The sequence below is a fragment of the Hypanus sabinus genome, chromosome 16, assembly GCF_030144855.1.
Source record: "Hypanus sabinus isolate sHypSab1 chromosome 16, sHypSab1.hap1, whole genome shotgun sequence".
NCBI classification, from domain to species: Eukaryota; Metazoa; Chordata; class Chondrichthyes; order Myliobatiformes; family Dasyatidae; genus Hypanus; species Hypanus sabinus.
The window spans coordinates 29,104,067-29,130,823 of record NC_082721.1 but is presented as its reverse complement, the minus strand read 5'-3'; the positions used below and the strand labels follow the sequence as shown (position 1 = coordinate 29,130,823).

The 26,757-nt window shown below is 43.0% G+C and overlaps 1 protein-coding gene across 7 annotated transcripts in view; it reads right to left on the bottom strand.

Annotated features, from left to right (window-relative positions):
- Position 1: 1 nt before the first annotated feature.
- The window catches only part of acsbg2 (acyl-CoA synthetase bubblegum family member 2), a 71,720-nt gene continuing 44,964 nt past the window's right edge, over positions 2 to 26,757 (bottom strand). For all 7 annotated transcript variants that reach the window (XM_059991430.1, XM_059991431.1, XM_059991432.1 and 4 more), the window contains 9 exons: positions 24,078 to 24,158; positions 23,503 to 23,652; positions 21,056 to 21,232; positions 13,497 to 13,678; positions 10,834 to 11,067; positions 8,585 to 8,802; positions 6,382 to 6,521; positions 3,669 to 3,915; positions 2 to 2,668 (listed from right to left, as the gene is read on the bottom strand). In XM_059991430.1, coding sequence (XP_059847413.1) covers positions 2,550 to 2,668; positions 3,669 to 3,915; positions 6,382 to 6,521; positions 8,585 to 8,802; positions 10,834 to 11,067; positions 13,497 to 13,678; positions 21,056 to 21,232; positions 23,503 to 23,652; positions 24,078 to 24,158 — 1,548 coding nt within the window. In that variant the 3' untranslated portion in view covers positions 2 to 2,549. The remainder of the gene's footprint in view (positions 2,669 to 3,668; positions 3,916 to 6,381; positions 6,522 to 8,584; positions 8,803 to 10,833; positions 11,068 to 13,496; positions 13,679 to 21,055; positions 21,233 to 23,502; positions 23,653 to 24,077; positions 24,159 to 26,757) is intronic.

The window sequence follows — 26,757 nt, the reverse complement described above, 5'->3', positions numbered from 1 at the left end:
CTTTGTCGGTTACACCATGACCTCCTGGAAAGTCACTGATTTCACAACTTTATTTGCAACACATTCCATCATGATGCCATGAAACACACGAATGTTTGAATTGTTTTGTACAAGTTCATGCAAAATTTACAGTCTGCTGCAGCAATAATTTACCTAATACAATACCCATATTTACACTGAATACAGTCTAGATGGAGTTAATATTCATGAAAAATAACAATAATTAGACCTCAAACAACATTCGTTCTCATGAAGTGATATATTAAAAAAAAATTAACCTGTTAGCCAAAATATCTGGAGTTAACTGTGAAGTGGTACTCACTGGACAAAGTTCAGTGTGGATTTCTGAGAGTTTAAAGCACTGTCCTCATTCTTAACAACTGCCTATAGCTTAACACATCCGATCAGATATTACATTTATACAGACACACACAGAGGACGAAAACAAATGACCTTTATTTTACCTTCCTGTCAGAGGCAAACTGGATGGAAAGTGGGATTGTGTAAACTGTGCATTGAGATCACATCCTGTCATTTTAAGTGGAACATTTTTGTGAATTGACCAAGTTGCTGCCTAAGTTTTATTAAATCAGTCAAATGTAAACAAATTGGTCGTTTCCTGGTTAATACCTCTACCATTCAATCTTAAAAACTAAGGAACGGCACAAGCCATCATTTGTAAAGAGTGTTGTGAATAAAAACATGCAATAATAGACACTGAAAATTTGATTCCCAACACTCCTCCCTGATGTTTTGGTAGAAAGGTCATTTCCCCCAATACACTCAAGAGTTATTTGTTCAATTACAGCTGAGCTTCATCTCATCTCCAACTAACTTGTCGGTCTTTCCCATCCTTAGTCCGATCCTGTTTTAAATGGATTATAGGGCTTGCCTCAATAGGCACCATTGGTAAACATTTACATATTCTTTTGTCAAAAATTAAACAAGCAGTCAGAAAATTGCAAGGCTCCAAAGTATAGAGCTGGTCAAAGGGGTTCAGCCTTGAGACATTTGGTATCTTAAGAAAAAACAGCCTTGTGATTAAAATATTGGAGTCTCATTCAGCTGCACCTTAACCACACAAGCACGTGAAGCCCGATTTTCAAAGCTTCAGCAGCAAATAAATTCAACCCATTTATCATAGAAAGGCTTCACAATGCATCATCTAGCAAGCAGTCAATCCTGGAAGTGCAAGCAAAGCAGGCCGTTGGCGTGGAGGCAAAAGTAGTTTGTTGTAAGGGTACTACAAATACAGACGCCTGGGGCAACTAAAGAGACAGGTAGTGATCGCGTGTCGTGCTGCAACGCTTCTGCTACCTAGCTAGGAATTTATTTCACAAATGAGGAGTGAGAGATGCACAATCGTGACAGGTTATTTCATTCCACACGCAGGGGAATAAACAGGCACTTTAAAAAAGGCTATGAGCCCAGAACTGCTTCCCAGGTGTCTGGTATGGAGGCACATTAAACTGAGCACAAGAAGGGCAAATCACAATTAAAACTTAAAAGTTGTTACCACAGGAACTCTGATAGGAACTGGCGGGCGGGGATAAGAGACCAGCTGCTTACAAGATGCAACTTTAGTCAAAGGATAGATTATGCAGATTCCGTGGAGCACAGAGAAACCTGTGTTTCTTTTAACTTAAAGAAAATGGGAGAGAATGGAGCAAAAGTAGTGGCATGAATGCAAACAGACTATTCTAATCCGTCAATTATGCTGATGCATTGTGAGGGTACAAGGCAGATGATTCTGCAGTATTTAAAGCATTACCATGTCATATGGCTTCTCACGTATAAAAATGAATCATTTGATTTTCTATTTCATTTTCTCCGATAGGGCTGTACAGTATTTCTACAAAATGCACACCTAAAACACAAAAATATATTTCATGGCAACTTTATGAACAATAAATAGCCAAAACAAAGACATAGTTTATGACAAGCTTAAATAATTCTTTTTTGGCTGTACAAAAACAACTGGAATAATATTCTTTACAGACATGTGGCTATCAAAAGTAAAATGATATAACATTTCTTTGGAGACTGTAATCGTGTATAATAGAATATCAACCTTCCAATATGGATTTTGTAAACAACATTTTCTTCTGTATCCCAAAGCACATCACTATCAACAGAATGTTTGCTGCCTGCCTTTCAAACTTACTACATTTTAAGACAAAAGCAGTTTGACTTCTTTCAGTGAAGCCAAATGTCAACATTTTTCTCACATGTACTTGTACATTTAAATATGATAACCGAACTTTTCAATGGTTGCAGTGCTGAGACAAGGGCTGTGCCAAAGCTATAAACACACAAATTCATGGTCTCCATACGACTTGTTGAACCTATCGAGTCCCTGGCTAGTACAAATGCAGCACAATTAGTTTCCCCATTGTAACATTAATGAAATATGAAAATGATTTCAGCATTTCCTTCAAATAAATCCAACCTTACAAGTAAACGTAAAACGTGAACACAATTGCAATAATTAAAAATATAAAAGAGTGCACAATTCCAGCTGGTGTTTCACTCTGCGGTAACTGCTGATTCTATTTCCCTGGGAGTGGATTATCTGGAGTGACTGGAGTTATTGCATCTTTATAGAAGTCATCAATTTGCTCATTGTACATCTTCAGGACCACGGGTCGCTTCAGTTTCATTGTTGGACCTACAAGTGAAAGAGAACAAGAAGCCAAGTTACCAAAAGGTGGCAGATAGAAAACAGGCTATTAAAGCCTCAATTTTAATCACCTTCTTCAGCCTTCCTCCTACTACATAAATGACTGTCATTGCAACCTTCAGAAGGAGAAATAAAAACATCCACTGTAGGAAGTGCACACTCAGACATATCTATTGCCAGAGTTAGCTACTAATACGAGCCACTGTTCTGACATTAACAGCCCATCGATCTGATATGCTTCTCTCTCCACACATGCTGCCTGGCCTGCTAAGTATTGCCGGCATTTGTTCTTATTTCAGATTCCCAGCAACTGCAGGGTTCTGCATTTGGATTTTAAAAACCCGGTGAGACGAGGAAGTCTGCAGATGCTGGAAGTCCAGAGCAACGCACACAAGATGCTGTTGGAACGCAGCGGGCCAGGCAGCATCTAAACTTGGTTTGGCTCGCCGCTTCCAATAGGTTTCAGTAGGTACATTCAATGTCAGAGAAATGTAAGCAATATACATCCCGGAATTGTTTTCTTCACAAAATATCCACGAAAACAGAGGAATGTCCCAAAGAATGAATGGCAGTTAAACATTAGAACCCAAAGCCCCCCCCCCGTACCCCCTCCCACACACAAGCAGCCGCAAGGCAACAAACCCCCCCCCCCCCACCACCTTCACCAGCAAAATAGCATCGGCGCCCCCACCAAGCACTCAAACGTGCAGCAAAGCATCAATAAAGACACAGACTTGCAGTACCCCGAAGACTACTCATTCACCCAGTAATTCGACATACCACAGGCTCTCCCTCTCCCTGATCACGGAAAACGAGCTGTCACTAGAGGACAGAAAACTTTGTGTATGTGACCTCACAAGAAAGAGGGACATTTTGCTCCAGGACAGAGCTACCAGGCCGCCCACTCCATCACCTGTATGGTTCGAGTAGACTAGTTTTGAGATGGTAATGTGACACCTTTACTTACATCGATAGATTAGTCCCTTACCTAATTCTCCACCTGGAATGGAGAAGTCCTTCTCCAAGAGACACCATTTCTGAATTCGTTGAGCATTGGATAAGGCCTTTTCATTCACACGATTGATGCCTTCCTGAATGGCAGCAAAGACAGCTGCGTCTTTGCTGGAGTAGATTTCTGATACTTTGGTGGCTTTGCAACCTATCGTCTGGCAATACAGAATTGCCTCCTCTGTTAGGTCATCCAGTGGTTCTCCCGTATCACTGTTTACATTGCACTGAAATGGAAAACACGCAGCATTACTCCAGCGTGCAGACGGAATTCTACAAACCAGCCTCATTTGATTCATTGGTGGCATTAAAGTTAGAACTTAATCCCATTAGCTATTCAAATTTACAAGCTATTATCTTAGAACAGGGAAAGAAATTACATCACGATAATTATTCCAAAGAATTTTAAAAAATTTTTTAAAAGACTAAATCATTGAACTTATCCCAGGCAATGACAATCTACACACTCTTTTCTTTTAGAGCTAAAAAGGTCATTAAGCTTAATTATAATTTAACAATTATCACACTTGATGCAACAATGTGTAACATCTTATTTATTTTAAACCCATATTGATTCATAAATATGCAATGCATTCAGCAGTTCACTTGCTTCTAATAATTACATTGATGAAATCTACAAAAGGCTTTTCACCGCTGAACAGAAGGCAAGTGCTGACAGCACTGGAACTCATGTATGTGCAAACTAAAAATAGGGTTGTCGGCTTCATGCAACACAGAAAACAATGATAATTTTGCTATCATTACAAATGTGAATTTTATGCCATCCTGACATATTTAGTTCGCAGGGCAAGAAATCCTTGAAGAGCAAGCTCCTCTTGAAGTATTTTGATATCGCATCATCAACAAAGTAATTTTAAGAAATGCAAGTTTTTGGGTCAGTTCACTCGTTCACTTGCTCCATTTGCACATTTACCAAGAAGACAGGAAGACTTGCACTTGAATCAGAATTAGAATCAGGTTCATTGTCACTGACACAAGTCATTAAGTTTGTTGTTTTGTGGTAGCAGTACAGTGCACACATGACGACGTACTATAAACGACCAGGAAAATAACGCGAGGAATTGCAACGTAGTGTTCACGGGTCATTGACCGATCAGAAACATGATAACAGAGGCAAAAAACCTGCTCCTAAAATATTGAATGTACAACACCGACTTTACTGTCAAATTTCTTCCCAGAAGTTTGTAATTCCCTTTAGAACTTGTTCTAATTGTTAAAAATATTCTCGGAAACAGTATTTGCACTTCTGCGACCTAAATCAACTAATGCTCTACTTATGAAATGCTAACTTTCCGGAGCTTGGTAGATTTTGTTTGCTGGACTGCGTGTACCACATCTACGTATGGTCATCAAAACACAACTTACAAGAAACATTCCTTTCTCTTTTAGTAAGTTAGTACAATTATTGCAGTCTGTCTAATATTACTCAGAGAATGAGGATACTCCTGGATGGTAGGCATTTTTAGATTTTATTATCTTTCATGGGTCATGGATCAACTCGTTAAGAAAACAGGGAAAACTTTTGCAGAATCTAGGACACATCTGGTATTTAGTGATTAGTGGGATTAGTAGTGATTAGTCATCTAGTAAAGACTCTGCCGTTCATTAGGTTAGTGCCAAAAACTAAGACTAGGCTTTCCCAGATTAGATCTTCTTTGGGTTGACATGGCAAAGTACACCTTCACTGGAGCAATGCTCGAGTCCAGAGAAGCAAGGTCAGGAGGGGTGAACAGGTAACAAAGCTCAAAGTACATTTATTATCAAAGTATGCATATACTTTCTACAGAGGCACCATTGAGAGCGTCCTGACTGGCTGCATCACCGCCTGGTATGGGAACTGTACCTCCCTTAATCACAGGACTCTGTAGAGAGCGGTGCGGACAGCACAGCACATCTGTAGATGTGAACTTCCCATGATTCAGGGCATTTACAAAGACAGGTGTGCAAAAAGGGCCCGAAGGATCACTGGGGGCCTGAGTCACTCCAACCACGATCTATTCTAACTGCTATCATTCAGGAAACAGTGCCACAGCATAAAAGCCAGGATCAACAGGTTCCAGGACAGCTTCTTCCACCAGGCCATCAGACTGATTATCTCACACTGATTTGAGTGTATTTCTATGTTACACTGACTGTTCTATTTATTATAAATTACTGTGATCGCATATTCAGACAGAGACATAGCATAAAGATTTTTACTCCTCATGTATGTGAAGGATCTAAGAAATAAAATTCAATTATCCAACCTTGGGATTTGATTCCTTACAGGCTGCCACAAAGAAAGAAACCCAAAAGAACCCATTAAAAAAAGACTGCCAAACATCCAATGTGCAGAGAGAAAAACTAATTGTGTAAACACTAAAAGTGTGCAAAGTTTGCGAAAGAGGCAATGTAATAGATGTTTGCTATTGCAATAGATCAGGAAGATAGTCTTCAAATTAGACTTAAATATCTCCCTTTGAATAACTGGAATTTTATAATTTGGATGAATTAGGTAGAATTAGGAGAGCTCAAAGAGAAATAGTAAAGTGAGAAGTGAAATCAGGAAGCAAGTTCAATGTGTTTCCTTCCCTCTTGGCAATTTTTAACCCCTCTACTTCACCCATTCCCTCACACAGGGATAATTACTGTGCTAAATTACATAAATTACTGATCAGGAAAAAATCAAATACCTTCAGTGTCAATAACATGGACAGGAACTTGCGTTTGTCTCCGATCAGCATAGCATTGCTGATGATCGGTACACGTTCCTTCACAGCGTCCTCAATGGGAACAGGCGGTATGTTTTCTCCACCGGCGGTAATAATCAACTCTGTCACAGAGAACACCGCTAATTAACAAAACTGGGCTTGTTTGCACACACAGTATCTTTAAAAACCCTGCCACGCCTCAAAGCCCTCTGCAGTCAACTAAATACTAAATTGTTGTAATGTAACAGCACTTTTGTCAGTTATAGAGTCATCCAGCACAGAAGCAGGCCACTCCGCCCAGAGTCTGAAATTCTAGTTTTATGTTGCTGACGTTCCCGTCAGTGGCCAGTTAACCCATCACCCCACACCTTTCAAAGTGGGTGGAAGTCAGAACCCCCTGAGGTAAGTCACATATTCACAGGGAGGGGTGGGTGCACGGAGCAGGTGCTGCTGGGGGTGATGGCAGAGGCAACCACACTGGAGACACGAATGAAAGAGAAAAGGAGGGCTATGCAGGAACTGTCTTGGCATGCGATAAAGAGCTGGCAGGACAGCATGGACTGTTCCACGTTCTCGCGTGTGAACTCCATGACGGACGTCAGGACTAGTGCTGGGCTGCTGCCGCTGTGCGACACAAACTCTGCCAGCTGTGACACTGTACCACCCCAGCTGAGGATATAGGATTAAGTTCAGGACGCTGCTTCTGGGTCTGCGGGGAAAAAATTCCACCGGGATCGGAAAAGAAAGGTGCCCAGCCCCACAAAGCTGAGCTTCAAGTTTCGTCCACTGAACCAACTGCAGCACTGCACAGGGTCGGCCGTTAAACAGGGAGGGGAATGTCGTGTGTCTGAAAACGCCAGCAGAGGGCTGCACAGGAAGCTGACTATCTGCTAGCCCCTGGACTTGAAAGCTCTTTCACAGTAGCCTCGTCAAAGAGCAGTGACCTCACCACCCCACAATCACCATGCTTCCGGATACCCACCAGCAGACAGACGAATTGTTACACTGAACTGCGGGGGGGAGCTAGATTCGATTCCAGGCCTCTGCCGGATAGAGTCACCCTCATTCCCGAGTGCACTTAGACTGACCCAGGAGTGCAACACAAAAGGGATTCATGACTTGAGATCAGAAATTCCTCCTTATCTCAGTCCTGCAAAAGCGACCCATTCCCAGCTCCAGATTCCCCTAAGAACGTTAAACCCACGAGAAACATTTTGTTTCAAAAAAAAAGCCAGCTGTCATCTTTCCAGGTTCCAGAGAGGATAGCAAACACACTGCCCAGTCTTTCCTTACAAGACATCCCCTTGATGCCGCTAATTAAATCTCAGAGCCTGTTGGCGAAGAGACAGACTGGCACCATGTAACCAGATCACACAATTACTTAGCGGCAAACACACAGGGAATCACCACTGGCTTTAGAACACAGAACAGTACAGGCCCTTCAGCCCACAATATTGTGCCAACCTTTTAACTACTCCAGGATCAATCTAATGCTTCCCCACCCCCCAATTCTCTTTTATCTATGAGCCAGTCAGCAAGTTGTGGGCATGCCACATTGTCTCTGGACACGTGATGAAACTCGCACATTCATCACTGATTTGATTCGACGCTGACGACATACTTCACTGTATATTTTGATGTACCTGCGACAAATAGAGCTAATCTCTCTTAAATGAACCTAATATGTCCTCTTCTACCACCACCCCGACAGCAGATTCCACACACCCACTACTCTGTGTGGAACACCCATCTCTGATATCCCCTCTATTCTTCCCACCAAACACCTTCAAATTATATGCCCTCTTGTGTTCCTCATTTCCATCTGGGGGGGACGGGGGGCAAAGAGTTGCTGAATGGCTATCTGTGCCTCTTGTCATCTTATCCACACCCCTATCAAGTCGCATCTCACCTTTCCTCATTGCACAGAGAGGCGTGGACAGGTTGAGCAAGCTGAACGTGTGATCTAATCAGTTCTACTGGGCTGCAACATTACCTCATGGCTCTTGGAACTTAATCCCCTGGATAATGAAGGGCAAAACACCATTCGCTTTGTTAACTACACTATCAACTTGTGCAGCTGAAGAAAATACAAATGTAAAATAAGACACCAGCATACTTGGAAGTGAGATTTTGGCTACAATTGCACAAAATTATCATTTGATATACATCGAATCAAAGGAAATACCTTTAATTCTTCCTGTTATATAAAGGAAGCCATTCTCGTCATGTTTGCCCAGATCTCCCGAATGCAGCCAACCATCTTCGTCAATTGCTTCTTGCGTCTTATCCTCCATGTTCAGATACCCCATGAACAGATGCCTGCCCCAGAAACAGATCTCGCCACAGCCGTCTGCGTCAGGGTTGAAGATCTTCGTTTTGCAGCCTGTCATCACCTTTCCACAGCTGAAAGACATTAAATTGTTAACCGTGGAGAAGTAATACGGAAAGGCATGAAGCAAGCCACTTCGGCAGAAAGGATATTCATGAAATACAAGAGACCGGGTGTTCCATCGTCAAGAAGGTGTGCACAGGTCTGTCTCCTTACCCAAGGAGGGCGAGGGTTGTAGAGCAAGGGACTGGTGATCCAGGCTGACAGGTTCCTAAAGAACATGCAGATTAAGAGCTGATCTTTTCCTTGGTGCTGTCTCGAACCTGGGCTGGCAGTTTCAGAATCGAGGCCTCTCAGGACACAGAAGCAATTTCTTCACTCAAGGGCACGAAGCTTTGGAATTCCCTGCCCAAGGTGGTTACAGGGGCCAGGTATATTCAAGATAAACTACCTTGTCATGGTAGTGTGGAGGAGCAGAGGGATCTGGGGGTACATGTCCACAGATCCCTGAAAGTTGCCTTACGGGTAGATAGGGTAGTTAAGAAAACTTATGGGGTGTTAGCTTTCATAAGTCGAGGGATAGAGTTTAAGAGTCGCGATGTAATGATGCAGCTCTATGAAACTCTGGTTAGGCCACACTTGGAGTGCTGTGTCCTCACTATAGGAAGGATGTGGAAGCATTGGAAGGGATACAAAAGAGATTTACCAGGATGCTGCCTGGTTTAGAGCATGGATTATGATCAGAGATTAAGGGAGCTAGGGCTTTACTCTCTGGAGAGAAGGAGGATGATAGAGGTATACAAGATATTAAGAGGAATAGACAGAGTGGACAGCCAGCGCCTCTTCCCCAGGGCACCACTGCTCAGTACAAGAGGACATGGCTTTAAGGTAAGGGGTGGGAAGTTCAAGGGGGATATTAGAGGAAGGTTTTTTATTCAGAGAGTGGTTGGTGCATGGAATGCACTGCCTGAGTCAGTGGTAGAGGCAGATACACTTGTGAAGTTTAAGAGGCTACTAGACAGGTATATGGAGGAATTTAAGGTGGGGGGGGGGATATATGGGAGGCACGGTTTAAGGGTTGGCACAACATTGTGGGCCGAAGGGCCTATACTGTGCTGTGCTATTCTATGTTCTATTAACAGTGAGGGATTCAAGAGAAATGGGGCAAGTGCAGGAAGTGCTATTGGGTGTTTTTTGCTGATGCTTTTTAAGGGAATCTTTCACCTGCAGCTTTAATGTCACCCCCTGTGCAGTGACTCGGGTAGAGACTGGTGTGTGTCAAAGTCCCCGGACACAAAATTCATGAAGGAACACTCCAAGCAAGAAGGTTGCTTCATTAGCAAACTGCAGATTCTACCCTGGGTGAATCAACTGACTTGGCCTGGCATTTCTAGCTCAATGAAACACGCAAAATGCTGGAGGAACTCAGCAGGCCAGGCAGCACTGATGGAAAAGAGTAAACAGTCGACATTTCGGGCCCAAAACGTCACCTGATAACTTTTCTCCCCATAGATGCTGCCTGGCCTGCTGAGTCCCTCCAGGTAGGTAGGTGTGTGTGAGAGTGTGAGAGTGTGAGAGTGTGAGAGTGTGAGAGTGTGAGAGTGTGAGAGTGTGAGAGTGTGAGAGTGTGAGAGTGTGAGAGTGTGAGAGTGTGAGAGTGTGAGAGTGTGAGAGTGTGAGAGTGTGAGAGTGTGAGAGTGTGAGAGTGTGAGAGTGTGAGAGTGTGAGAGTGTGAGAGTGTGAGAGTGTGAGAGTGTGAGAGTGTGAGAGTGTGAGAGTGTGAGAGTGTGAGAGTGTGAGAGTGTGAGAGAGTGAGAGAGTGAGAGAGTGAGAGAGTGAGAGAGTGAGAGAGTGAGAGAGTGAGAGAGTGAGAGAGTGAGAGAGTGAGAGAGTGAGAGAGTGAGAGAGTGTGAGAGTGAGAGAGTGTGAGAGTGTGAGAGTGTGAGAGTGTGTGTGTGTATGTATATATATATGCATCATCAGGAGAGGATGCACTGGAGAATTTTCTTCTACAGCAGACTAGATGGGGCAGAAAGAGATTTCCAGAAACATCGCTACTATTTGATCTAATAACTCAAATGTGGAATGGAAAGACATGAAATTACCTGGAAAGCCGGAAGGAATTCGGTACTGAAATGGTGTGTGGTCCCGAGCTCTCACTCATTCCGTACAACTCGTATATGGGGATGTTGAGACTAAGGAAAAACTCCAGCGTGTCTTTGGTTATTGGAGCCGCTCCAGTATAACACTTGGTGCAACGATTCAATCCCAGTGCGTTCCGAACCACTTTGAACACCAGTTTGTTGGCTAGACGGAAGTTCCAGGGTACTGCCATATTTCTGAAAAGACATTTCCCTCGGTTAAAGGCTTTGTTATCATATAAAAAGGTATATAAATTTGCCTTTTCAATGCAATGTGTTCTGGCAGTGTCAGGGAGGAGCAATTTCTAATGAACTGCCCTAACCCCCACGAACCAATAACACCATATTTAGGGCTCGCGGCACACTGCCACCCCTACGTTCCTCAAAGCAGAGCCCTGTTCTAATGACTCGTGCATCGCAGGCAGAGGCTGCATGCAAACTGGAAGCAAGGCTCAGCATTAACCTGGAATTGATCCAAAAGAAGCCAAAGCCCCAACAAAGAGCTGGAATACCTGGATGTTGCACCTTTCCTTCAACCCTTAAAATTCGAGGCAAGGAAAGGGCAGGAAAACTTAGGAACGTTTCAGAATTTTGATGACTGCTTTTGACCCATCCAGTTTAATGCAGCGGGAACTGGGGTTGTGATTTCACTTACACTCTCTCCTTCTCCTGACTTAGTTTCTTTGGATTTATCATGCCACGTCCCAACTAATCATTGTCTGAACAAACTCTGCCTGAAGCAACTTTTAGATATTTCAATAAGCTGCATCATATTACGAGTGGTGACTCTGATTTGCCTATAGGTTGCTGTAGGGACTTCATTGGATAACTTAGCCTTGTTATTTACACTGCTCACTTAAGGCTTCACCTTAGGTCATTTCACTATAGGCCCGACTAAAATGGCTGAAGAACTTAACATTCAAAGTGCACTTATTATCAAAGTATGCATACATTATACAACCTTGACATTCATCTGCTTACAGGCAGCCACAAAACAAGAAAACCAAAAGAAACAAATTTTAAAAAAGACCAACACCCAATGAGCAGAGAGAGAGAGAGAAAAAAACAAATCGTGCAAGCAACAGCGTTCGGAATGAAACTGAGTGAATAGAGCCAAAGCCCGGAGCAGCTGGAACAGGCCCATTCCCTCACTCTCAGTTCATTGCACAGCAGGTTAAATCACAGCGGAGCTCACAGACACCAAGCCCGGAGGAGGGCACAGCCTCAGTGCCGAGGAGAGCGGAGTAAATGTCGCGGAGCAATATCTGCCCCGACCCTTGCCTCCGGTCCCGACGACCGGCCTGACATTTAAACTGTCCAAACACTGGCTCGTCCCTGCAGCATTATGACCCGAGTTCTTTGGGCACAAAGCTCAGACAAAGCAGTACCACAGACTTTTAACACCACAAATCAGCTAGCTGATTGGACCCCACTGCCACGTTCTGGACTGTAATCGACCTTTCCAAATCAGCCTGGTGTTCAGATGGATCCAACCTCACTCCTTACATAAAACAAAGCTGGGCTGGAAGATACCTGTTAGTGATTTGCGGACCCATTGTCAATCCTCACGAGATGCATAGAGGCAGCTTGGTATAACACAGTAAATTTAATACCCCTGACTGGAAACCTGCAATGTGTTTTATTTTGGCTAACAAGTCTTTGCATCAATCAACACAAGCATGTCGATTGAGTTAAAAAAAATGTAAACAGTTAAAGAACAAAGAACAATACGGCACAGTACAGGCCATTCGGCCCACAATGTTCTGCCGTCCCTTAAACCCTGCCCCCTATATAACCCTCCGCCTTAAATCCTCCATAGTCCAATCCTGTCTGTAGTCTCTTAAATCTCACTAGTGTATCTGCCTCCACCGCTGACTCAGGCAGTGTATTCCACGCACCAACCACTCTCTGAGTGAGAAACCTTCCTCTAATATCCCCCTTGAACTTCCCTCCCCTTACCTTAAAGCCATGTCCTCTTGTATTGAGCAGTGGTACCCTGGGGAAGAGGCGCTGGCTGTCCACTCTGTCTATTCCTCTTAATATCTTGTATACCTCTATCATGTCTCCTCTCATCCTCCTTCTCTCCAAAGAGTAAAACCCTAGCTCCCTTAATCTCTGATCATAATCCATATTCTCTAAACCAGGCAGCATCCTGGTAAATCTCCTCTGTATCCTTTCCAATGCTTCCACATCCTTCCTATAGTGAGGCGACCAGAACTGGACACAGTACTCCAAATGTGGCCTAACCAGAGTTTTATAGAGCTGCATCATTACCCCGTGACTCTTAAACTCTAACCCTCAACTTATGAAAGCTAACACTCCATAAGCTTTCTTAACTACCCTATCTACCTGTGAGGCAACTTTCAGGGATCTGTGGACATGTACCCCCAGATCCCTCTGCTCCTCCACACTCCCAAGTATCCTACCATACGGCTTAACATTTCAATGCATTGAGAAGTTTATCCATCAAGTGAAGAGAAGGAAGATAGTTGTTTTAAATCACAGGAAGCAAAAACAAAATAGCTAAATTCACAGCTCTTCCTGCAGTTATAATTAAGAAACCAAACTGATTAGAAATTACAAAGCCAAATTACAGTATATTTAGAAAGCTCCAATCCCATACATACCCATTCATGCGATCAAGATTGGTTTTCAAACCGATGTCCTTTGCCCAGGAAGCCACTTTCCTCCTTACAGTTGAAGATTTTGCACTGACTGTCTTTAGTTTCTCTTGCATCTTCTCCCAGACACGAGGAACACCCATAAATGCCGTTGGTCGCACCTCTCTCATAGTAGTCACCAACGAGCCCTGAAGTAAGTTAGAATCAAGCCAAAAGTTATTCTTACTGTTCACTACAAGCCCCGACACGAATTATAATTTGAGCCAAAAATTACATTCTTTGTGGATATGAAGATTATCTTTATGGAATGTGTATTTCAAAATATTCATACCAAAAGTATTACACAGCATTTATCAAGATGTTACAGCTATTAAGATAATTTGAATCATACAATTTCTATTAGAGAGATACTGTACATTTCAATAATTAATAATTGTTTTGTTCAGTAGCCTGAAACAGGTGGGTGCAGGCGTACAGCACTCCTATTAACATTCTGCGTTTTATAATGTTAAAGATCTAATTACAACACTTTATGCTATTGGTGGAGCACCTTCCACCAACAAACACATTACACAAGCTGTCCAAAAAGCATTCTAAAGTAGTCAAATAATGATGGGTGTTCATCTAAACTCATGTCAGAATGCACCTTGAACATTTAAAATCATGAAAAAATTAACGGCATGGAGACGCGCAGTTATACTGACCCTCATCTGCATGGAATCAACGGTTTTATTTTAATATTTAAAATCCAATACACAGGCAGTGATCCACCTGTCTGTGTTATTGCTACTGCTGAGCCGATTCGAGCAGGTAATACCAGAGTCAGGATGCAGTTAAGCCCGAAAATCTGCTACTCTCAGGGTTTTGGTGTGCCTGGCTGGAACATTTTCCTGATTCCTGGAGGTTACCCCTATTAGTTTCCCAACACAGTCTCAGCTCACTTCTCTTACAGGCTGCACATCGTGTTTTCTCCACTGAACCCGCTAAGTTTTAAGGAGCATGTGAAACAGCTCACAGCAAGTTTCTGTTGGTATGCTTCAACGGCATTTGCAGTCACGATCAGCCAAGCTTACAAATACGTGGGTAATGAGGATTTAGTGCACGAATGAGTGAACCAGATGTCAGGTAAATCAGACTTACAAACCACCAAATGTCTGATTCAACAGAGTTTTACTGACCAAACTACCTAGTATTTATTCATCTTTCATGGAACAATGCAGCGCAGGAGCAGGTGGTAGGTCTGGGCCGAACGCAGTGGTGAATCAAACCAGGGTACACAGACCCCTCGGTTAATATCCCAACACAGTCTCCTTTCAACACACACAAAACGCTGGAGAAACTCAGGCAGCAACTATGGAAAAGAATGTTTCGGACCAAGACCCTTCATCAGGACTGGAGGGAAAAAAAGATGAGGAGTAGAAATAAAAGGTGGGAGGGGGTGGTGTTGGAGGGAGAAACACAGACTTCATTCACTTCTTTTACAAGCTACATGTAGTATTTTCCACTGAACCCAGTAAGTTTAAAGGAAGTGTGCAAAACATGCTCCACAGCATAGAAAAGGTTGGGAACCCCTGAATTAAACTGAATTTCTTATCGGCATGTTGCATTAGATACACATTTTCATCAAGCCTAGTGTGGTAACCTTTAATTATTTTATTGAGATCCAGTCCTTTGAATCGCATCGCCCAGCGACCCCCCCCCCCCCAATTTAATCCTGGCCTAATGACGGGACAACTTACAATGACCAATTAACCTACCAACCGGTATGTCTTTGGACTGTGGGAGGAAACCTGAGCACAAAGTCATGGGAACATACAAACTCCTTACAGGCATCAGTGAGAACTGAACTCAGATCTCCTGTACTGTAAAGTGTTGTGCTACCCACTATGCTGCCCTTCTTTAAGGTGTCTAATTCTATCAGCAAATGCCTGATATTTGTAATATTTGAATACATCTGGGTTACTGGGCTATGTATGTACCACGACATTGGTGGATGTTGTGCTACAAAATGCAGGACAGATATTTATTAGACTATGAGAAACACAGACAGGTAAAAGAGTCAGGTATTTTCTCCCAGGATAGAAATGTCAATAATCAATGGATGTGCATTTAAGACGAGATGGTTCAATTTAACAGGGATGAGTTATTTTTTAAACAGTGAGACTAGTGGCTACCTGGAATGAGTTGCCAGGGTAGTGCTGGAAGCAGATACAGCAGTGGCATTTAAGAGGCTTTCAAGCACATGGATATGCAGGGAAAGGAGGAATATAGATGCCATGGAGGTAGAGGAGATTTGGTTTAATTTGGTGTGATGTTCGGTACAGACAACACGGGCCTGTTCCTGTTCTGTGGTCTACACAACATATCCAACACTGAACCACTGACATCAGCAAGAACAAATATTGCTTCTGGTTTCTCATCAGTTTTTCTGGCTGCTTGTGTGCAGTTGATTCTTTTCCATTGCATTCGTAACATAATTGTTCCTTCCGCACACTGAAAACATCTTGCTAAAAGCAGGATACAAGTCTCGCCTGTGGAAGTCACATTTCCACCCAGTGTTCCAACAGTCACACATCCTTAGGGTATTTTTTAGCTTTCAGTCACCCCTAGAGGCATCATTGTATTTCACTCATTTGCTCTCCTGCCAATTCACTAATTACTTTAAGCTGAAACTCCGAGCTTTCTAAAACATAACAAACTCACTCTTCCTCGAGGCCAAGTTTGTTTGACAAAACAATCTGTCATGCACCCCTGAGTCTGCAACTTCGAACACATTGACCTCCAAGGCTTTCTTCCGACAATTTTACCAACTTTGGCAAATTCTCACAATGGATTTCTGTTTGGACTATACGATTCGCTAGTCTTTAGCCCTCTTCTGTTAAATTTGTACAACTTGGACCAAGCTCCTGGGAGCTCACATCATGGATGACCTCACCTGCCCCCTTAATATCACCTCCTGAGCAGGGTGGCAGAGCAGCGCCTCCACTTCCTAAGGAGATTGAGGCAAGCAAGGCCCCCCCACCCCCACTCCCTACCATCTTAACTGAATTTTACAAGAGCACCATTGGACCCCAGAAAGGACTGTGACAACAGCTGAGGGGATCATAGGTGTCTCCCTACAGTCAATCGGGGACATTCATCTGCGTACGCAGGGCCCTTAGTATTAGCAAGGATGCCGACAATCCATCCAGCATCCTCCTCGACTTTCTACCATCAGGCAGGAGACTCTGGTGCATAAAGACAAGAACGGTCAGGATGAAAAACAGTTTCTTCCCTCAGGTTGCAAGGCTTCTGAACTCCCTGCCTCTTTGCATTTGAAGTGTTGCCCAATGGTTAACCTGTTCTGTACCTTACAGTTTTTAATTTATGCACTTTACTTTTTTCTAATTATGCTTAACTCATCTGTAGATTTTAATCGAGCAAACACGAGGAAATCTGCAGATGCTGGAAATTCAAACAACACCACACACAAAATGCTGGTGGAACACAGCAGGTCAGGCAGCATCTATAGGAATGCCTATACCTACAGATGCTGCCTGGCCTGCTGTGTTCCACCAGCATTTTGTGTGTGTTGTTGTTTGTAGATTTTATCCTTATTTTCCCAAGTTATTGCGTACTACTGTGCTTTACACCTTGTTCCAGGGAAACATCTCGCTTGACTGTAAACATGTATATAGTGAAATGATAATAAAATTGACTTGACTTGAATTCCTTAGTGGCTCAAAGAACTGAGAAAATTAACACAAATGTACTATCTAGTGTTTGTCCTCCTCTTTAGTCCAGCAAAGACCCTTTAAATTTCTGCAGATGTGTGTGGTGGAGAGTGTTTTGCCCACTTACACCACCGCCCAGTGCGGAGGCTTTGAGGAGGGTAGACCGTGGCCACAGAGGGTTGTAGATTTCGTCAGCTCCATCGTGGGCACAACCCTCCCCACCATCAAGGACACTGTGAAAAGATGATGACTCAGGAAGGTTCATCCATCATTAGGCCATTTGGCCCATCGAGCCTGCTCCGCCATTCAATCCTGGCTGATGGTCTTTTCCTCTCCTCAGCGCCGCTCCCCGGCATTCTCCCTGCAACCTTGGATGCCATGGCCAATCAGGAAACTGGCAATCTCCGCCTTAATTAGACCCAGTGATCTGGCCTCCACAGCGGCCAAAATCCACAAATTCACCACCCTATGGATAAGGAAACTTCTCCACATCTCTGCTTTGAATGGACGCCCCTCTATCCTGAGGCTGTGCCCTCTTGGCCTAGACTTCTCTGCAATGGGAAACGTCCTCTCCATATTTACTGTCTAGGCCTTCCAACATTCAAAAGGTTTCAATGAGATCTCCCCTTATCCTTCCATATTCCAGTGAGTTCAAGCCCAAAGCCATCAAATGTTCCTCATATGATTACCCTTTCATTCCTGGAATCATCCCTGTGAGCCTCCTCCGAACCCTCTCCAATGCCAGCACATCTCTCCTTAGATGAAGAGCCCAAAAATGTTCGCAATACTCAGGGAGAGACCTCACCTGTGCCTTAGAAAGCTTCAGCATTACGTTTCTACTCTAGACCTCTTGAAATGAATGATAACAGTGCATTTGCCTTCCTCACCATCGACTCTACCTGCAAGTCAACCTACAGGGTGGTCTGCACAAGGACTCCCAAGCCCCTTTGCATCTCAGATTTTTGAATTTTCTCCCCATTTAGAAAGTAGTCTGCACATTTATTTCTTCTACCAAAGTGCATGCCCATGCATTCCCAAACATTGTATTTCATTTGCCAATTTCTTGCCCATACTCCTAATCTGTCTTAGTCCTTCTGAGCCTTCCTGTTTTCTCAACACTACCTGCTCCTCCACCAATCTTCGCATAATCTGCAAACTTGCAACAAAACCAACTATTCCATCATCTAAATCATTGATATACAGCTTAAAGAGAAGTGGTCCCAATACTGACCCCTGCGGAACACCACTAGTCACCGGCAGCCAGCCAGACAAGGATCCTTTTATCCCCACTCACTGCCTTCTTCCAATCAGCCTAACCATGTTAGTAACTTTCCTGTAATACCATGGGCTCCTAACTTGGTAAGCAGCCTCATGTGTGGCACCTTGTCAAAGGCCTTCTGAAAGTCCAAATATACAACATCCACTGTATCCCCTTTATCTATCCTACTTGTAATCTCCTCAAAGAATCCCAACAGGTTTGTCAGAGAAGATTTTCCCTTAAGGAAACTGCGCTGACTTCGTCCTATCCTGTCCTGTGTCACCAAGTACTCCAAAAGCTCATCTTTAACAACTGACTCCAATTGTTAGGGACCCTCACCATCTGGGACATGCCCTCGACTCATTACTATCACTGGGGAAGAGGAACAGGAGCCTGCAGACCTACATTCAGCATTTTAGGAACAGCTCATTTCCCTCCATGATTCATGAACATCAGCTCACTGTTCCTCCTTTGCACTATTTATTTAATTTTGTAATACAGCAATTTCCTGTCTCGCACTGCTGCCACAAAAATAACAGATTTCATGGCTTAAGTCAGAGATAATAAATGTGAGTCTTAAGCCTGCAACAAGAAGCCTTATGCCGAATCTTGCCCCATTGTCAGAACATAATTCTACCAAGCTAACTGAAATACCCAAGCTGTTCACCAAAATAAATTAAGATCTGTTTTAAATAATCTTACCCACCCATCACTGCCACTGCCATTGATATTTCTTTGTTATAAAGATAGTGAAGACTTGTTCCAAAAAGAGAAATCAAATTTATTTGAACTTACTAGGACTCATGAGGACAAGCACTTTACAAGCTGGAAAAATCAAAAATAAAATCTCAGGTGTTGTTGATCTGGAATTTCCATGTAGCAATTCATAATACAGGTGTGTGTTCCCCCCCCCCCCCTTTACAAAGGTAGAGTGTTTCTATGAAACCTTTCTTAAGACAAAATGATGTAAAGTGAAGAGCCATTAATTTATTTGGGAAAAATTTTCAAAAATGCGAAAATCCTCTTTGTAGTGCGAAAACAGGTTACTAATGTAGGTCTTTTGTAAAAGCGAAGTGGCGTAAAGCTGGGGACAGCTATACCACCAACCACTTCAAACCATCTCGCTGATCAATATTGTTATCCTCACATTTGCATGCCTTGTTATTTTTTGCTGAGAAATTTTTTTGAATTATAAGGTGAAATTTTGCATTTGAAATCAATCCAGAACAACTTGATTCAACCTGTCCATTCTGCCCATCATCCTCTGCAATCTGCTACATTCACTCTGTCCCCATGTCCAGTAATTACCCTTACAATCAACTCAAACTTTAGCTGTTTCTACGTCAACTATAAACACTGAGTAAAAAGACCTGCAACCTCATCCAATTCTACCAACTATCTCTATTCTGGACGCTTAAACGTGAACTAGAAATTGTGCTCAATTATGGAGAGCTCCAGATTCTGTAATATCCTTCCCAAAAACATTCTCCCTCACATAAAACAGAACGGGACAGCATGGTTCGGCCTCTTCATCCCAGGATGCTGTGCCAACTACTTAACCTAGCCCACAAGCTCCTTTGAGAGCTTTCACTAAGCTTTGATTGTTTTTAGTACCTTTCCCAATACTCAGAATCAGAATCAGGTTTAATATCACTGGCATATCTTGTGAAATTTGCTGTTCTGTGGCAGCAGTATAAAGCAATACATAATAATAATGTCTGAATTACAGTAAAATATATATATTTAAAAATTTAATTAAATAATTAGTGCAAAAAAAATATGAGTAATGTGTTCATGGGTTCATTGTCCATTCAGAAATCAGACGGCAGAGGGGAAGAATCTGTTCCTGAATCGTTGAGTGTGTGCCTTCAGGCTTCTGTACCTCCTCCCTGATGGCAGCAATGAGAAGAGGGTGATGGGGGTCCTTAATGATGGATGCCCCCTTTTTCAGGTGTCGCTCCTCGAAGATGTCCTGGATGCTGGGGAGGCTGTTGCCTGTGATGGAGCTGACCAAGCTTTCAACTATCTGCAGTTCTGCACTCAATCCCATGCAGTGCCCCCACCATACCAGAGGGTGACGCAGCCAGTTAGAGTGCCCTCCATGGTATATCTGTCGAAATTTACATTTGGTGACATAGCAAACTTCCTCAACTCCTAATGAAATATAGTGTTGTTAGGCCTTCTTAGTACCTGCATCGATATGTTGGGCCCAGGATAGATCCTCAGAGATGTTGACACCCAGGAACCTGAAACTGCTCACCCTTTCCACTTCTGATCCCTCTGTGAGGGCTGGTGTGAGTTATTTAGCATAGTCATTTTATTTTCCTAACTGCAGAGAAAGACATTGGATTTTTTTGCAACAATAGAAGTCAAGCTGTTGTTGCATGCAATTGTTCACAACCTGAGCACCAGAGATTTTACCGAAAAAAAAGGCCACATCGCAAATAGAAAACTTTCAGCTTTCTTCCTCCTGTCAGATCAGTGAGTTCCATTGCTTGCTCACCAACTGATACCAACCTGTATCGGTCAGCAGCCTACAAAGCAACAGAAATGTGAAGCATTGACTTTTCCATACTCTGTTCATTCTTTGTTACCTTCAGTGCATCAGGCTGTGCAAAGTAAGTGGTTCCTCCAAACTTTATGGACAGCCAGATGTCGATCATCTGAGCAGCAATGTGGCTAAGCGGGAGGTAGCTGATAATAGACTCCTGAAACTCAGTGGCTGGCCGAAGGTTCACCATATTTCCTGCTGCATTCGCTGTCCACGTTAGCTGCAGATTTAAAAATAACCAGCTAGAATTATTTTGTTAAGTTATTAATCTATAGGATTGGGCCATCACAGGCACATAATAAACTCCCTGCACTGCCACTGAGAAGGTGGCTGTGCGCCGCCTTTTTGAACCTCCGCGGTATAGCTCACCCCGAAGCAGCTTGTTAGGAATGTGATAGAATTCCATAAGCTCGCCAAAACAAGCGGAGCTCCAACGCTCAAGAAACTTCCGCCATTAAGAACAAACCTGCTTGATTGGCACCTGTCCATCACCTGGAACATTTGCCCCGTCCTCAACCAGTGCACAGTGGCTGCAGTACATACTGTTTACATAATGCACTGTGCTCTGTCGGAACCTTCCAAAATAAGATCCTACTCAACTGCAGGAGAGAAAGTGAGGGTCAAATGGCTTATTCCTGCTTCTAATTCTAATGAATTTTTTTTGGAGGGGTGGGGTCAGAGGCAGCATGAATCTGAATCAGGAATGATTGATCATTGATGACGGAAAAGGCACGAGTTTGTGGTGATATTCCCTTGGCTTCTGCTGTTTCACTGTGAGTAATGTTGTAGCAGCCCCACAGCAATAACTTCAGTGCTCTTACGCAACACTCCATTAATAATATAACTGTCACAGCCCTGTTTAGTGCATAATATTGAGGGACAAATTAAAATAGAGCCACAAGTAAAACGATTATTACAAGTTAAAACTACTTTCGTCACACAATTCTTGCTGATTTATTCATCAAATACTGTACAACTACAGTGACATGTGGGGAGCCATGGTACCATAGCAATTACCGTGACGCTATTGCACCTCGGGGAGTCAGAGGTCAGAGTTCAATTCCAGCACCATTTTGTTCGTTCTTCCTGTGACCTTGCGAGTTTCCTCCAGGTGCTCCGGTTTCCTCCTACAGTCTAAAGACGTACGGCCTAGTAGGTCTGTGAATTCTCCGGTGATGAGGCTAGGGTTAAACAGGTGGGTTGCTGGGACGTGCAGCTCGTTGGGCCAGAAGGGCCTGTTCTGCACTGCATCACCAAATAAAATAAATAATAAAGATTAAAACGATGCTGGGTCAGCAAGCTGGTTTTCCTTTCTTGTTCAGACTCCTTAGCAACCGAGACTCTGATCTGCAGAAGCGATAGCTCACTTGGTCAGACAGAAGCCAATGAGATTGAGTGACAGCTATACTGGGAGACCAAATAGTTGAAGCAGCTAAAACCCGAGGGTGTGGGAAGTATCCCCTGCCTGCTATACTCACTCTATTGTCTATACCAGGGGTCGGCAACGTTTACCACTGAAAGAGCCAATATGGACCCATTTCCCACAGAAAAGAAAACACTGGGAGCCACAAAACCCGTTTGACATTTAAAATGAAATAACACTGCATACAACGGTTTTTTTTTTGCCTTTATGCTATGTATAAACAAACTATAATGTGTTGCATTTATGAAATTGATGAACTCCTGCAGAGAAAACGAAATTACATTTCTGCATGCAACAAAAACATTTTGAACTCCGAAAAAAAGACGTTGGGTTGAAGGTTACTCCATAGTTAGCCTACCTTGGATCGAAGAATTAAAAGAAAGCGCGCACTGGCGGGTGTCAGGCATTGGCAGTGGTGATGTATATTAATAGCGATAAAAAACACGTCGTAGCAGTGTAGCGCTACACGCAGCGCTAAAATAACGACACTGCAGTCAAAGGTAACTTTATTCGAACTAAACAGCCTTGCTTTAAAGCCTCCCTCAACCCGTCCCCGTGGGCGCAGATGCTCCAAAAGACACGTACTCACAAACCCCCGTAGGCTATCTCCCTTAGCCGGAACGGTGGCTAATTGTGAGCCAGTTCGGATGTGCCAGGAAATGGGGTCTCCACAACGTTTTTAGATTGTACAAGATCACCATAATCTTCAAATTCGAATTACATTTCAAAAACTAACAAACCACGGGGAGCCGCAGCACAGAGATGAAAGAGACGCATGCGGGTCCAGAGCCGCGGGTTGCCGACCCCTGGTCTATACACACCATATTGTCCCAGCAAATGTACCTCTGTTGACTCGTTTGGAAAAGTCAATAGACTTTGCAGTGGCAAGTACAATCAGTAACTGATACAGCCGTACACACATAACGTAGACATAAAAGACAGATCAGTCCTGATCATTTTAGCCTAAATCAATACCTTAATTTTATTTATGTAATGGAAAAATCACTACATATATTCTAGCACGTTAGTCAGCTGTAAAATTACATTGCTAACAGAACAACACTTACGTTATCATGGCTCAACATGACTCCCTTTGGCTTCCCAGTGGTCCCTGAAGTGTAGATGAGTGTGCAACATTGATTGGGCTTTTGGGAGGCAATGGTCTCATCCAACTGTGAATCGGGCACGTCCTTCCCGAGCTGCATGAACTCTGACCACTTTGTGGGGTGCAAGGAACAAAAGCACATTAGAGACACTTCCGAAATCCAAATACCATTATCACAATTCTTGAGGACGTTCTATCACAAAGGTTCACTTTCTATAGGTCTAAACCTACTTCTTCTTACAACCCTGTATCAATCCAGGCTGTTCAGTACCCTTGTCCACAGCTGTCTGTGGGCCAAGTGACATTTCTGGGGCATTCCTATGCTCTTTGTAACGACCAACTCTGCTCTAACCCCAGTCTCCAACCTTTCATTATTACGTCCTTACAGATTATGGCAACCAATTCATGGTCATACTTTAAACCCTGGCTGATATCTTTTCAGCTTTCTCAGTGCATCTGTACTCATCTTATCCAAAACTTTTCACATCACCATTTTCTTTACTTGATTCTTAAGTCTGGCTCTCAGTAATAACGTACCGTGTAAAGGTTTGGTCTTTTCTCTTTCAGTTCCTCCTTGTACTGTACAATTGCTTTTAGATGTGGTAGCTGATCTTGAATCTGTGAATAAAGAATTAAACAATATCCAGGGGCAATAAGTAGACAGAAACAGGAACAAGTGCACAATTAGACAGTGCAAGTGATTCTACTTCACTGCGATATTAAACATTTCAATTTTCTATATAAAATGTTAGAATAAAAAGTGTTTTCAATTTATCCTACAAGTAGTTAAAATAATGGAAGGTGATTTCAAAATGGTGATGGGAGGTACAAATGCAGGAGTTATAGAAGGAATTACAAGAGGATTAGAATAAAGTCTTTACCAGAAAGTTAGTTGGAAAATCAGTTACTAAATGCATGGAAGCAGTACATGAAAGGAAAATATAATTTATTGGAGAATAAAAGGGAATTAAGATGTGAGCAAGTTGAATACAGGAGAAGTGGTGGCATTGACTTGGCAGTCTAAACGGGCTGTTGCGGGTTGTCATGTTCAATAAATGCAGACAAGGTTGACGAGCCCAAAGCTGCCAAGTCACCAACTAAACACAATGAAGGAATGCAACGGAAGCACGAGAACGTAATCAAACATCTAGAAGTCAAAGTAGCTCTTTCATGTAGCACTGAGTTGATCAGAATGAATACATCATTGCAGTCTTTGTTGAGTGTAACCATAAGACAAAGGAGCAGAATTTGGCCATTCGGCCCATTGAGTCTGCTCTATCACGGCTGATTTATCATCCCTCTCAACCCTATTCTACAGCCTTCTCCCCGCAACATTTGACACCCTGATCAATCAAGAACCTGCCAAACTCTACTTTAAACATACCCAATGACTTGGCCTCCATAGCCATCTGTGGTGATGAATCCCACAGATTTACCACCCTCCGACTGAAGAAAATACTCCTAATTTCTGTTCTAAATGGATGTCCCTTCATTCTGAAGCTGTGTCCTCTGGTTCTAGACATTCACTATTGGAAACATCCTCTCCACATCCACTGTCTTGGTCTTTTAATTTTCGATAGCCTTCAATGAGATTCTTCCTCAATCTTCCAAACTCCAGCAAGTTTAGGCCCAGAGCCATCAAACACTCCTCATACATTAACCCTTTCATTCCCAGGATCATTCTTGTGAACTACCCCGAACCTTCTCCAACGCCAGCACATCTTTTCTTAGATAAGGGGCCCAAAACTGCTCACAATACTCCAAGTGTGGTCTGACCAATGCCTTATAAAGTCTCAGCATCACATCCTTACTCTTATATTCTAGTCTTTGCAAAAGAACTGCCTTCCTTACCACTGACTTAACCTTCAAGTTAACCTTTAGGAAATTCTGCATAAGGACTCCCAAGTTCCTTTGCACCTCGACATTTGAATTTTCTTCCAGTTTAAAACAGTCTATGCCTTTATACTTTCTACATGGTCATACATATCCCTGCACTATATTCCATCTGCCACTTCTTTGCCCATTCTCCCAATCTTTCCAAGTCCTTCTGCAGACTCCCTGCTTCTTCAACACTACCTGCCACTCCACTTATATTTGTATTGTCCGCAATCTTGGCCACAAAGCTCTTCAGTCCATCATACAAATCAGATCTAAAACAATGAAAAGCAGTCCCAACAGCGACCCCTATGGAACACTAGTCATCAGCAATCGAGTCAGTAAAAAACCCCTTCATTCCCACTCTTTTCCTCCTGACAGTCAGACAATCTTCTATCCATGCTAGTATCTTTCCTGTAATACCATGGGCTCTTATCTTGTTTAATAGCCTCATGTGAGGCAGCCTGTCAAAGGCCTTCTGAAAATCCAGGTAAACAACATCCGCTGACGCTCCTTTGTCTATCCTACTTGTCATTTCCTCAAAGAATTCCAACAGATTTTGACAGGCAAGATTTCCACTTAAGGAAACTATGCTGACTTTGACCCACTTCATCATGTGCCTCAAAGTACTCCAAAACCCCATCCTTAATAATGAACTGAAGTATTTTCCCAATCACTGAAGACAAGCTAACTGGCCTATAATTTCCTTTCTTCTGCCTTCCTCCCTTCTTAAACAGTGTAGTGACATTTGCAATTCTCTAGCCCTCTAGAATCATTCCAGAGTCAACTGATTTTTGAAAGATCACAAATGCCTCCACAATCTCTTCAGCTACCCCTTTCAGAACCCTGGGGTGTAGTCCATTTGACGTATCTACCTTCAGACCTCTTAGTTTCCCAGACACCTTCTCCATTGTAATAGCAACTACACTCACTTCTGCCCCTGACCCTCTCGAATATCTGACATACCGCTAGTTTCTTCCACAGTGAAGACTGACTCAAGGTACTTAAGATCATCTGCCATTTCTATGTACCCCGCTACTAGCGCTCCAACATAATTTTCTAGCGGTCCGTTATCTACACTCACCTCTCTTTTACTCTTTATATTTCTGAATGAAACTGGGGATGAATCTATTCCATCCTGAGCTGGGCTAGCACCATTTACGTCAGCCTGAACCAGTCCAGTGTGGGATGGGTGGAAGTCATTGCTTCATAGATGATTGTTCAGCTGCCTCTCTCTGGTTATGGGTGGCTTTTGGCTTGCAGCGTGCTCATGCATAATGGGTCGCGCTTTCAGTCCCTGCTCCGTGCCCACATATTGGTCTCACCTAGGCTGGCCCAAGTG